This window comes from Ranitomeya imitator, chromosome 1 (assembly GCF_032444005.1).
Source record: "Ranitomeya imitator isolate aRanImi1 chromosome 1, aRanImi1.pri, whole genome shotgun sequence".
Lineage (NCBI taxonomy): Eukaryota > Metazoa > Chordata > Amphibia > Anura > Dendrobatidae > Ranitomeya > Ranitomeya imitator.
The window spans coordinates 903,284,553-903,298,235 of record NC_091282.1 but is presented as its reverse complement, the minus strand read 5'-3'; the positions used below and the strand labels follow the sequence as shown (position 1 = coordinate 903,298,235).

Here is a 13,683-nt window from a genome sequence, read left to right as displayed (position 1 = left end):
TGTATTTGACATTTTATTTACAGCTTAATTTCTGACATCTCTTTTGCCAAAAAGAAAGAATAAATCATTTTCCTCTGTTCTTTACATCAAATTATCCTCATCGTCAACAATATAATTAACAAAATAGGAGTGGCACAGCTTCTTTGGAAAGAGATTTCGCATAGACTTTCTTCTTTAAATAAAAGATAACATAATAAACAAAATCACAGATCTGTTCAGTCTCTCTTGCCCTAAGGCACTGTACAAGGCAGCTATAGAGTATTCACAGAAGCCCCAGAACGCAGATCTATTCCTGATGTAGTTAAAATTCACCAATTACTTCTTATCAATTGTTCTTTGCACATTTTATTTGTAATTAGTGGCGGGTTTATTGTATTGGGAGCAATCACTTGACCAATACATTGAGTTATTCCTGAAATGTAGTGTCTGGCATGGCACTATGGCTCTGGTAACATGACAGGCTGCAGAAGACAGATGACCACATGCAATTTCATGGGACCTTGCTGTGGCAACTTCAATAATATATAAAAAAAAAATATTTTTTCATAATTTCCTTAGGAAATAAAGAAAGTTGCCTGACAAATCATGTCATGGTTATGCCCAAGTCCATTATTTCATAGTAAGATGACTGCTTTTGATGGGTGGCGGCAGCAATGTCATAAATGCACACAATCTCAATGCATAAGTCAGTTAAAGCTACAGTCTGCCAGGTAGCATGAGCCAGTGCCTGTCATATCACCACTACAGCATGGATATTTCTTGATTTGCTTGTAAGCTGTAGTGTGAAAGACTGTATAATTAAGCACTCAACTGAATAATAAAAAAAAGTAAATCTTTCACAAAACTCATTAAAGGGAACTAAAACAGTGACTGTGGTCCCAATCTTTTAAAAAGGAAGTTATTAGTAAATCCATATAGGTGTTGCAAATCTATAATTTCTGGCGTGCAGTACTTCTTTTAATCTGCAGGTGTCACTGTTGCTCTTAATAGTCAAACAAAGAGACCAGTGCCACCTGCAGGAAACAAAATGTATTACACAGGAAGACAAAATGAATGATGCATCACACAAGGGGCACTGCTTACACAACAAACCTTTTTTCAATTATTTAGAAATCCAAACTATTTTAAGTCAATAATTCCAATTCACCAATAAAGTTTATACACGTCATATGGGATGCACAAATATTTAGCATGTGTAATGTATGCAATAACTAGCCTCCAACACCACCCAACTTGGAAATTGATGCAATAAATCGGCTTAGGCAATTCATATCCCAGTACAATACAATATTTTAACCAGAACTAGTATAGTTCATTAACAAGAGTATTAATATATAAGGAGATCACACAGCACCTGGATCAGAAGAGAGATTATATTTCCATACTAATCCAGCAGAGGAAGCCTGTAATACACTGAACAATATGCTCATGTATCCCAGCCGAAACTGATCCCATACAACTATAACTGAGCCACATGGGTGACACTTAATACCCTCCTATACAAACGTAACCAGCAGAGTCATATGATCAGGTTAGATGGTTCCACATGAACGCACTACCTGGGCTTAAAGCCTTTGGAGATGCTAACCTTTAGGGTATGTGCACACGCTGCCGAATGGTATGCGGATTTTTCCACACTGATTTTTGGAAATCCGCAGTGCAGATTTACTGCAGAATTACCGCGGTTTTTGTGCGGATTCCACCTGCGGTTTTACACCTGCGGATTCCTATTACGGAGCAGGTGTAAACCGCTGCGGAATCCGAACAAAGAATTGACCTGCTGCTTAATATAAACAGCTGCGTTTCCGCTCGTTTTTTTTCTGCAGTATGTGCACTGCGGATTTTGTTTTCCATAGATGGTATTGTAAACTCATAGAAAACTGCGGCGAATCTGCAGCGTCAAATCCGCTGCGGATCTACAGCGTGTGCACATAGCCTAAAGGAAATCCCCAATAGATTTATATTAGAATTATCAAAATAATAAGCTTGCAGGATGGTGAATATTTTATATAAAGTAGTATAGCATTTCAAACTGAACTGAACTACCAAGTACAGACTGAAAAATACCCGGTGAATAAATAGTTAATCTACTTTGCAGCATTCCGTTAATGAAATGGCCTTGAACAATTTCATGTATTAAGTGTCTAATTAGGGTTTGCCCTGATAAACTTGAATGCAGCTTGGAAGCGTTTCAGGATCATTATTTCCCTCTGCCAAAACGCAAGTCGGCTGTCTGCAGATTTTTTAATAAGAATGTGGTTTTATTCCCAAGAAGCGCTCAGAGGAATAATTTATAGAGGGGGGCTATTCAAGGGGAGTGCAGAGTGGGAAGAGTCTTGCTTTTAATCGCAGGAACCAGCATAATATAGGAGATTACCCTTTATGGCGAAACATAAAAAGCTGGAGTCTGAGAAAATGCCCCCTTAGTCTATGGGACCATCACAATACTACGATGCCAAATTGTTTCGCCAGTCAGTGCCACCTTCAATACTTTATATTTCATTCGTGCAGACTTCCATATTTACCATCCAAGTGCAATGCAACAAAACAACGGATTGCAATCCGACCAAATGTAATTCTGTGGGGCCATGCACAAGTATATATTTTTTTCCTTGGACACAACCTCTCCAAGGAAAAAAAACCGCTGCGTGAACTATTTGTATCTAATATCTGGATCACATTCGGTCGTGCAAGTTTATCTGTTTTCTCATTCTCCTCATCTGAGAAAATCAGACCACACACTAATCAGAGTCTGATCATCAGCCCGATTTTCTCAGATGAGAGAAAATACAGTTGTGTGACCAACTTCAGAGACCATATAACGATTTATTCAATGCTTTACCGGCCAACAATGATGGGGACAGAGCAATCACTAATACATCGGTTCTGTCCCTAAACTACATCATGTTGTCAGCAGCACAAGTCCAGTTTATTCCGAGTGATGTGCTGCCCATACTAATCATTTGTGGGCAAAAGTGACCAAGTCACTATGTGACTGCAGACTTGTGAATCCTCATATTGCACGCATAGCATGCTGGGGATTCTCCAGTGCTGGTGCCAGGAGTGGGTGGTCATGTAACCGCAAATATGCAATGATATGCATGCTCCTGGCCACAATCAAACTAGACTGTATCCGGCCTCGCTCAATACCTTTGCATTGAGCGAGCCTGTGCCCAACTAGTTGGCATGTGACCGCATGTATGCAAACCACATACTTGCGGTCGCACCCCCCCACCACTCCATGCACCGGAGAATCCTCAGAGAATCACACAAATCTACTGTCAATGATCTACGCTAAAATCCAAAAAAGGGGAAGCCCACTGGGTCTCAAAGTCAAAACGTTACTGATGAAGTAGAAAGACTGCCAGTAGGAAGATGCATCATTCATTTGCCAAACTTTTTAATGCAGTGCTGTACAAAAAAAGAAAAAAAAAAAAACAGGACAGACACACGGGGGCAGATTTATCAAATCTGTTGAAAAGAAAAACTGCCCACAGAAACCAAGCAAAGCATAGTTTTCATTTTATCAGAGGCAGTTTTAAGAATTAAAGACCAAGCTCTGATTTCTGTAGCCTTCAAAGATAGTTTTTCTTTTAGACAGTTTTGATAAATGGCGCCCAAGAAGTTATATGGACAGCTTGATAGTGTTTGGATATTTTGGATTCGGATTTGCCAGGCACTTGTTTTCGCTCCAAGTGGCAACAAACTTGCCTTCCCCCTTCTCCCAAACATAATGATGTGGGGGTGTGGGCCACTTTAGGAATGAAGCGGAAACAAAAAAATGACCTCATTACAACCTGTTGCCCCTCCGACTGTTGTGAAACTACAACTCTCAGCATGCTAGGAGTTATAGATTCACAATAGCTGGAGTGCCACAGCATCACAGCAGAAATTATAGAATTGGTGGCAGTGTTAAAATAAATCCCAACATGAAGTTCCATCATTTCATTCATAGTCCTGATAGCGGAGAGAACGATGCCAGAACCAGCAGAGATCAATAATAAAAGAATAATGAGCAAGAATGTTTCGTTTTTAGCTTGAGAATAAGATATAACAGAACCAGGACGACATTTGGAAGTTGGATTAAGGCACAAAGCTTTGAATTTAGAAACGCAGACTATGCACTGTCATAGGTTATCCCCTGCTCCACAGCCATCCATTCTGTGCAGATGTACAGATCAGGGCATACTCTTCCTTCGTCATCGGACTTTAGGGCAGTAAGGAGCCGGCTTGTTTGGCAAGTTCCAGTTGTCCTGCATAGGCCTGCTGCTGAGTTACACCACATCTTAAAGGTGGAGGATGAAGATCTTCCAGAAGACATCTCTTCTCATGCTGGTTTTATTAAGAAATGTATAAAGACCACTGACTTCTGACCTTTTTAACATCACATTGCACTTCTTTTGTAATCAAAAATATAAAATGTATTATTTTCTCATAGTCTTCTCACATAACCTGATGCATCGATTTCAGGCAATGTTCAGCAAGCTTCCAGTTATAGCAGAACCCAGGAACCATATAGAAATATAGATATATATATTATCTTTATATACCTAGAATTCATGAACCCAATCGTAAACTCCAGGCTTTTCAAAGTGCAAAATGTTCAGAGGGTAAGTGCCCTCCAGCCCAGTTTAAGTCATACTTGATTCCAGCCTCAGCCACTGTAAACCCTGTCTAGTGTAGTGTACCAGTTCCGTCATAGAGCTGTTCAGCGCCAGGGGACAGACCATTGCACCGAGATCTGCAAAGAAATCTGAAGGAAAGACGACCGCGTGAGAACAGGTCACAGTGGAAAACATCCTTGCAACTATACAGCACCCACCATCTGCTTAGATCTGTATTCTATGGGTGTGGGAGAAAGTAAATGTTTATATGGATTCCTGGAAACTGGGAGCGTCTCACGCTTCACTTACTATAGGCAAGATGTGTGACTTAGTCTAAGGCAAGTTTATCCTTTAAGAAGGTAAGAAATCGTTTATCATCAAGCAAGTTGACATACTTGGCAAAATTTACTCCCCCCCCCCCCCCTCCCCAATAAAAAAACGTATGTAGAAACGATCTCAGGAATGGAGCTATGGAAAATAGAAAGATGCTGGACTATCTATGGTCTATATGGAGGGAAATAAGATCATACCTTTGTTTTTCTTTGCAAGCATATCCGCTTGTTCCCATATGTCATAGGCATAGAGAAAGTAAGAAGTGATATTGACGTAAGAGGATGCTATCTGGTGTATCATCTGGGGGATGCCGACTGAAGGATTTTGCCCTCCGCTGTTGCTGGCAATGGACCCTGGCTGAGATCCTCCAGAGCTGGCAGGTGAAGGTGTGGGGGACATGGGGGAAGGCGTACCAGTACTTCTACAAGCAAAGGTTATCCATTTCAGACATGAACCACAATCTATTTTGCTACAGACACCATATATCTAGGCATTTACTGGACTTCGGCATTAACGCTACACAGTATTGGTACAATATCACAGTAAGTCACAAAAACCCTACCTGCTGCTTTATATTATTAAACATTATGAAAAAGATCACTGCACAGATCAAAACAAGCAGCATTCTATTCATTCTGCCCATAAAAATAGAAAAAAATAGTTGATTTTTAAGAACAACATGGTAACTTTTTATATTTTTTTTTTAGTCCTTGTGTTTAGGCAAGTATAGTCTTCAGACAGTCCCCTTGGACCCTACCTTAAAAGGGGTATTCCGCTTTCCGCCTTTTGTTTTTGATGTGTTAAAAATCATAAAATCAGCAGGTACTCGATCTCCCTGGGTCCACAATGTGTTTCTGCCAGCGTGTGATTACTGGTTGTAACCACTAAGTCAAAAGCACTGCTGCTACTCACTGGTCTCAGCAGTAGATGGCACAAGCCGCAGAGCCCAATGCTTGCTACAGTTATTGTGTACAGGCTGCAGACAATCGTTGGGTTCAGCGGCTTGAGGTCTCTAAAGTGTAGCCCAGTGATTACCTGCGGCGCTATTAAAGTAGCATCTGAAACTTAAACACTGACTGGAGCAGTGGCGGAGACAGCGCTGAACCTGGGGAGGACAAGTACCAGCTGATTTTATGTTTTTAAACACAGCCATAATAAATTGTTGATGTTTAAAGGGAACCCACATCTCCAAAAATAATGCTCTTTACCTGGAGACATAGGAATAATCTTCAGGTAAATAGATTTATATCATGTTATGCTGGTTTACCGGTAAAGCGTCTACAAGGGAAAATGAAGTTCCATTCTCCCTGCAGCCTCTTGCTTTCAGTCATACAGTGAGTGTGCTGTGCATTGAAAGCTTGCAGGTGCAGATGGCGTGATCACAACGGCTCACTGTGTGCGCAGTGCTGACTGATACTGGAAGCGATGAAATGACTTCATTTTCTACCTGCAGTCAGTCTTAACCCCTTAATGACCAGGCCAAATTTTTGAAATCTGACGTGTCACTCAAGATCTCAGGGTGCCGATAGGGTTAAATAGGGAGACCCCCCACTCTTAATCATCTGGATGCTGTAGTCACTATTGACAGCAGTATTTAAGAGGTTAAACGGCCAGGGTCAGTGCAAACACTGATCGTGGCTGATGCGGCAAGTTGTCGGCTATAGTGTACAGCCGACAGCTGTAGGATTGGTCGGTCGGAGGATGCTATTCTCAGTTTTAAGTCCTATTGGCAGTCACTAAGGGGTTTTAAAAGGAATTAGCCTAACATGATTTAAAAGATATTTACCTACAGATTACCACTAGATCTACATGTAAATAGAGTTATGTTTCTTGTTGATTTTCTGCAGACAGGCTCCTTTAGAACAATTGTTCCGCTCTGAGATTTTCTTTTCAGACAGTCAATACCCAATAAAGTCATCCCTTATCCCATGCCTGCATTGTTTTCAGCATGACTATAGACCAGGCAATCATTGATTTCTGAGCTCAAGTTTCATTAGTTCACTGAGGGCTTTGATAATCTAGAGGACAAGAACAGTTCAATAATAAAATTCAGCTTACCTAGCAACACATGGGGAAGGTGCCTGTGCAGCTCTGGATGAACTCTAGAATTAAAAAAAAAAAATATGCTTTGAAACTCAAATGAAAATTATGTCGTACAATAACATTTTGTTAAGTAACCATTTGAACATTTCACTTGGGAAATTAAAGTATTTTACCTTGAAGTGTTCCCCAAGAGTGCGGGAATACTTTAACGCAGTGTCTTTTTTGTAGCGAAACATTGCCATGTAGAGAACGGACTGGCAACGCATGCTGAATATCAAAAAGTGAAAAAAGAAAATAAATATTGGAATAATGCATGTGACTATAGCTCAACACAATGTAGGAACAAAGAATATGCATAGCATACTTACCACAAGACTGCAAATGATTTTTCATGAGCAGGTGCTAAACTATCAGAGAAGTTCTTCAACTTCATAATAAACCTATGGGAAAGATATCAAAATTAAGTTCAAGAGGCAGTTCTAGTTATTTTTTGGCACAGATACAACGTGATCATTTCATATAATAAAAGCTATTACACTGAATTGCACAAATCAAATGAGGATTTGGTTAAAGGATATGGACACACGGGAAACATGTTTTATACTAAAATGCATGCATGCGTTATAAAAATCATGACAAATTTTGCATTATTTGGCTTTTACAGACTCTTGTTTCCCTACACAGTGTTGGTTGCAGAATGTATCAACTAAGGGTCCACGAGTGAGCTTGTTCTGGCTAGGTCTGTCTTTTTCCTAAGCTTTTCTCAGCTGACCTTTCATGTAGTCATAAATCAGAAAAAAAATAAATGGCTTCCATACTCCACATTAGAATTTCCCTGGCAGTAGCAGCTAGTGAACCCTGGCATCTTACCTATAGACACAGTCACTAAGTGTGAAATGTAGCAACATACCCCACATACATGTCAGATATAGCAGTGGTTTATTAGTTCAAACCTGAGAACTCACTTTATGAGATCAACGGTTTCGGCAAACATGGTGTAGGCAGACTTTGGTGCCTGTACATCTGCTTCCATTGCAATACCACACTCTATGAAAAACATGGCAGCATCCAGGTAGTTGAAGGATTTTCCAATCTTGTCCGACTAGAATGAGATTTGGAAACAGTCAATAAAAAGATCATCAAGCTGACGAAAAATACATAAGTAACTAGTTCAGTCACATCACAAAAAACCTCAAAACCCCTCTATATATGGTGCAAGGCTTTCAAATGATCACTCTGGATTCTGAAATGGGAAACAGAAGTCGTGCTGTCAGATAATGACAAGTAGAGTGTGACCGGCAGCCATGATCAAGATTTGAGGGTTTCTTGGGTAATCCCACTGCTGAAATAAGACCGCACGATAAAAGGATTTACTTGGAAGTAATGTATGAGGTTATTAGGAGCCCAAGTGACGATACAAAAAGTAGTGCCAAACACTGCATGCAATAATATCAGCGTCAGTTCTGTGCATTTGGGAACAAAAAGATATTTTCAGTAAAAGATGGTCTGCAGTTACAATATATGGTGGTCCTGCTGACAAGCAGATTTCCACGCTCCATAGTGGGCTTCATTCTGGGTCCTGTGGTCATGCTATGGTTCCCAGCACATAACAGACATGTCTGAAGCAGTTAATAGGACCTTGGCGCTGTACTGGAACAGCAGAGGGGATTGGCTAATCTTCCTTACAGGAATGTAAACCGTGAAGCGGGCAGCCTGCCAGGAAACATATGGCAAGCAATGCCTACATCACACGGCTGAGAGGGGGACATCCTCACTGTACTCCTCATGAAAGAAACCAGCAGATTAACACTTTACAATCAGACTACTAGTGACCGTATATGTAGTTAGACCACACAGGGTGCTACTAGACCTCATGCAGACGTCCGTAAGAACATGGACTGCTGTTCATCATTTGGATCGGAGTTTCATCAGTGTTTGGTCAGTGTCTGAGTTTAGGATCAGCGTTTCATCAGTGATTTTTCACTTTCTTTTTTATGGGGCGGGTGGGATTTTTCCCATATGAAAACAGAGATAAATGACAAGGCTTCTCCTACTCATTACAATGTTAATCACAGACAACACACGGGCTGCACGGTGTTCTGGCTGTGATTTCCATTGATCCATAACCTTGTATGTGGAATTTTGATCCATGACTCCAATCAAAGGTGGACATATCTTCATGATTTTTTTGAAGACACACCATTAGCAAAAAAAAAAAAAAAAAAAAGGACATGTGAACAGCCCTAGAGAGTAAAAATGGGTAGGTGTTCTATCCTTTAACACTTATAGAACATGTATGTAATTCAGAGGTGTCTGAATGAGGCCTTAGATGGGGTACATAGGGTGCTCAAATAGATAACACGGCAAGCTTTCTGGCACATGTAGGCCATTTGTCTTTACCAGTCTAGGCTGCCCTCACACCCTCTGATATTGGGTATAAGTTACCACTAATGCCCTCTTCTTTTCCTCCTCGCTCTAGTTTCTGGGTCTGTGGTTATCCTTACCCATCTACAGTGATGTTAGCAGCACAGTTCTTTGCCAATGCTTTTTTTTTGTTTCATCGTTGCCTTTAGGGTTACTTCAACTCTTGACATTCTATGCTGCCTTTATAGCTTTCTTTCTAAAATGTAGTGAACACTAAATGCAGCAGTCTTCTGAAAAAGTGATGTTAGGCAGGGCCCCCAAAGCAAGCAGTTTGTCCTAAATTGCCATAACCGTTAAAAAGTTACCCGTGTTACTGTTGTTATTGTTTTTATGGCCTGTACATGTCCCTTCTTAATTGTAAAGTGCTGCGGAATAGGTTGGTGCTATATAAACAAAAACTATTATTATTACCTGAACCCAGCCATACTGACAAGATTGCCTGACTAGGTCATATACGAGTGTGCTGCCAGGGGAAAGATGGATCAGGCATATTACAATGCTTTGCACTAAGCAGATCACTTCTCCCCTATCCACAGGTTCAGTGGTAAATGTATGACTGCTGGGGCCAAAATGCCGAAGCCTCCAGAGATCACGGGAATGGGGTTTCACGTTCTCCTATGTAGAAAAAGCAGTAGTGCGCATGCCTGTTCCATTTACGTTCTATGAAAGTGCTGGACACTAGTGATAGACGAGCGTGCTCAGATATAATAATAATAATCTTTATTTTTTATATAGCGCTAACATATTCCGCAGCGCTTTACAGTTTATTGCACACATTATCATCACTGTCCCCAATGGGGCTCACAATCTAGAATCCCTATCAGTATGTCTTTGGAATGTGGGAGGAAACCGGAGTGCCCGGAGGAAACCCACGCAAACACGGAGAGAACATACAAACTCTTTGCAGATGTTGTCCTGGGTGGGATTAGAACCCAGGACCCCAGCGCTGCAAGGCTGAAGTGCTAACCACTGCGCCACCGTGCTGCCCTGATATTACGTTATTGTCTAACAAACAGGCAATCCGTGCACGTGTTGTGGCTAAGAGCTGAGAAACATGTGAACATGTCACTTGAGCATGCCCAAGATACTCCGATAACACGATATCCGAGCACGTTCACTCGTCACCCATCTGCACTACTACTTCCATATACCAGGTATGGAGCGCATTACCATTCCATTCACATAGGGAATTTTAATCTTGTGATAAATAAGTAAAAGAAAAAAATAGTATAAATGAATGGGAGATGAATCTTGGTTTATTGGACAACGCTTTTGATGGTGCCAGGGAGCAGAAACTCAGCCCACAGATTTGGCGGCATTAATAGTGATACATCTTGCTTATATTGCTACTGGACTGGATGGGAATTCAGGAGAAGGACCCTGTAATGTAAGCGTTTTCAGAAAATCCTTTGTTCTTAACATGAAATTAGTGGCACCATATGAAGCCTCCGACATAACCATGGCATGGAATGAAGCACAGTGACAAACTCACCATGGCATCAGCTTTATGCTTCAGCTTCTTGGCCTCCTTCATATAATATTCGGGTGAATGTAACCTGAGGAAAAGTCACAGACGCCATTAGAAGCACACAAGTCACAATTCAGCCTCCAGGACACGGCAATACTCTCAGGGAGGAGTAACCAAGAAAGAATACAACACACGTACTTTTCTTCAAACTTCAGCTGAGGTCTTGTTGGCTTGGCATTACCATTTGGCAAAGAAGGCACTGGGAAAGGATTTGTGTTATTTTCTGCAGAACCCTGGAAATTTTTATAAGAGGTTTAGTCCATAACTGTTAGATTAAATGTTCTAGCACTATAAGGTATATAACATTTTTTTTCTACTATAAGAGCAAATACTGGACTTTAAATATATATACAAGATTCTGTGAAAGTATTAAGGAGCAACCATGTAAAAAAAAAGTGTTAAGTCGCCCGATACACTACTTAAAACTTGCTCAATGCTCCAGTCAACTTCCCATCTTGGCCTTCTCCATCTCACGCATTATTCTCATCTCCTAATATTAGAAGATCACTACAGTGTTGCTGGAGGTTTAGGGAAACTGGCCAACAATATTAGTCTCTACACAAAATGAGATTAACAGGTGGTGAGGCCTTCAGCATCCGATAGCCGGACCAGTCTGCTCTCAGCTATGCTCCCCAGCAAGATTGAAAAAAAAAAAATTGCTCTGGTACACTGGCTCTGATTCATACTGCCCGCGATGTGGGCAGCAACAATCAGGTGACAGGCTCCCATTAATCTGTTCCAGACTAGGCCATTAAGCACCCCACTCCTCCAATCATGACCAGGTCCAATTTCAAATTTCGTTTTTTGTACATGTGGTTTTAAGAAATCTAAAATGTTTCTCGTTAAGTTGAAACCATTTTTTAATTTTGCTTTATAATAGGTGGGGTTTAATTTTACGCAATTCTTGTATTCAGTTTTTTGGTTTTGTTTTGTCGATATCCGAGAAAAATGTATAAAACAGTATGCGTTTCAATATCACTTTTTCAAAAACAAATAATCTTTCTTCTTGATTTTTCATGTCAGTGGGAGTCTGGGTCCCAAGAAGTGCGTAGATTAATAGTCAGGTGCGCACAGCATCTTTCTGAGCATACATGAAAGTATAGATTCAGTAGAAAGCATTGGCTCCTATATGGCAAGTTGTGCACAACTCTGGGGTCTCTGAACCCAGACTCCCACCAAAATGCAGGCTATTCAAACCAATGAATCACATCAGCACTCTGGAAGCAAGTATTGAGCATATGAAATCTGTATGCAATTCAAGGGTCTGCTGAATATGAAAAATTAAGAGGAACGTTTGGTTATTTTCTCTTTCCTTTTACAGTTACTTTTATATCTTATCTTATCTTGGATAATTGGACTGGAATTGGCTTGTTCTTTATTATTATTTTATTTTTCCTGCTTTCTTTTGACTTATTATTGTGTGACAAAATTGTGCCCCTTAGGTCAAAACTACTTCATTTTAGCATTGCTCTTTTTCTGCTTTTAATCGGTGACATCCACCAGAAGTCGTCACAATCATGCCACTAATCCTAACTTTAAGGTCAATCTGTTAATGATCCATTTGTACAGATGTAAAAAGAGTATGTTTGACTAAAAGAGCAGCAATTGTTTTATGAAAGCTGTAGAAATGCAATAAATATATAGATATTAAATTAAGGGAGCGAAGATGGGCAGTTTGGAAAGCAGTGCAGACCGCACAGTTGGCAATCTAGATTACAGAGGACCTGTCACCAAGTCAAAAGTGGCCAGTTTTGCACTTATTTTATTCTCACTGGAATTGTTGTTCACCAAGGGGTGTGGCTCACAGGATTCTCGGGGGGCAATGGGGGGATTAGACTGCTGCCAACCAATCCTGAGGCACCAGAGGGATGCAGCATTTCTCATGCCTATGTATGCTAACACTTGCCAACATCAGCGTCATTTACCAGATATTATTTGCTGCTGCAAAGTCCCAGCGATTGGCGCCATTAGGCATACCTTGCTGCTTTTTGAACTTTCCACATTCTTTTCCTCCACCTTCCTTTGTTTGGGACTTGAGGGCTTTTTGGTACTTTTACTGCTGCTGGTGGTGGACTGCTGGCTGCAAGTGCTGCTCTCGCTGGGTCGCCTTTTCTGTGCCACTTTCTCAGGTTTCTTATGTGCGTGACGTGTGGGAGAAGAGGTTTTCTGCTGTCGATGGTCCTTATGGATCTCCTCAGAAGAGGGTTTAGGTAACCTGTGGAAGTTACAGATTGCAAATGATCTTGCATTTTGTTTCATTTCCAATTAGAGAAGACAATTATTTTAGATCAATAGGCTACCATTTCCAATATTATGCTTTGGGGATAGCATGTATTTATTTTTACTCCAATTCCACAGCGCTTTAGAGCCACCATCGCTGTCCCCATTGGGGCTCACAATCTAAAAATTCTCCTAGCAGTCTTTGGCAGGAATCTGGAGAACCAGGAGGAAATCCTCACAACATTGGGAAATTGTGAGATTCTGTGTCAATGTGACAGCTTGCTATACAAACTCCTAGCGCCTTATCATTTAGAGCGTAAAGTGAATGAGGTGTTACAGTACTACGCTCACCTTTTCATGGACGATTCGTTGTGGGCAGTGGAATCATTTGACAGCTTTATTTTTTTGTGTGTTCCATTTTTCTCATGGTTTTCCAACTGGGAAAAACAAAATTGTAAAACATTGTGAGCTAAGACAATACTAAAAAAAAAAAAATACAACATCAAAAATCAATGCTTATTGCTGAGCAGT

At 40.6% G+C, this 13,683-nt stretch overlaps 1 protein-coding gene across 5 annotated transcripts in view; it reads right to left on the bottom strand.

The window, feature by feature from the left end:
• The window catches only part of AFF1 (ALF transcription elongation factor 1), a 110,204-nt gene continuing 96,521 nt past the window's right edge, over positions 1-13,683 (bottom strand). For 4 of the 5 annotated variants that reach the window (XM_069743376.1, XM_069743377.1, XM_069743375.1 and 1 more), the window contains 10 exons: positions 13,504-13,589; positions 12,910-13,147; positions 11,071-11,165; positions 10,897-10,960; positions 7,946-8,082; positions 7,349-7,420; positions 7,154-7,247; positions 6,996-7,039; positions 5,135-5,358; positions 4,483-4,753 (listed from right to left, as the gene is read on the bottom strand). In XM_069743376.1, coding sequence (XP_069599477.1) covers positions 4,632-4,753; positions 5,135-5,358; positions 6,996-7,039; positions 7,154-7,247; positions 7,349-7,420; positions 7,946-8,082; positions 10,897-10,960; positions 11,071-11,165; positions 12,910-13,147; positions 13,504-13,589 — 1,176 coding nt within the window. In that variant the 3' untranslated portion in view covers positions 4,483-4,631. Of the gene's footprint in view, positions 4,754-5,134; positions 5,359-6,995; positions 7,040-7,153; positions 7,248-7,348; positions 7,421-7,945; positions 8,083-10,896; positions 10,961-11,070; positions 11,166-12,909; positions 13,148-13,503; positions 13,590-13,683 lie in introns of all 5 variants that reach the window. The other variant, XM_069743374.1, reaches the window with a different exon arrangement.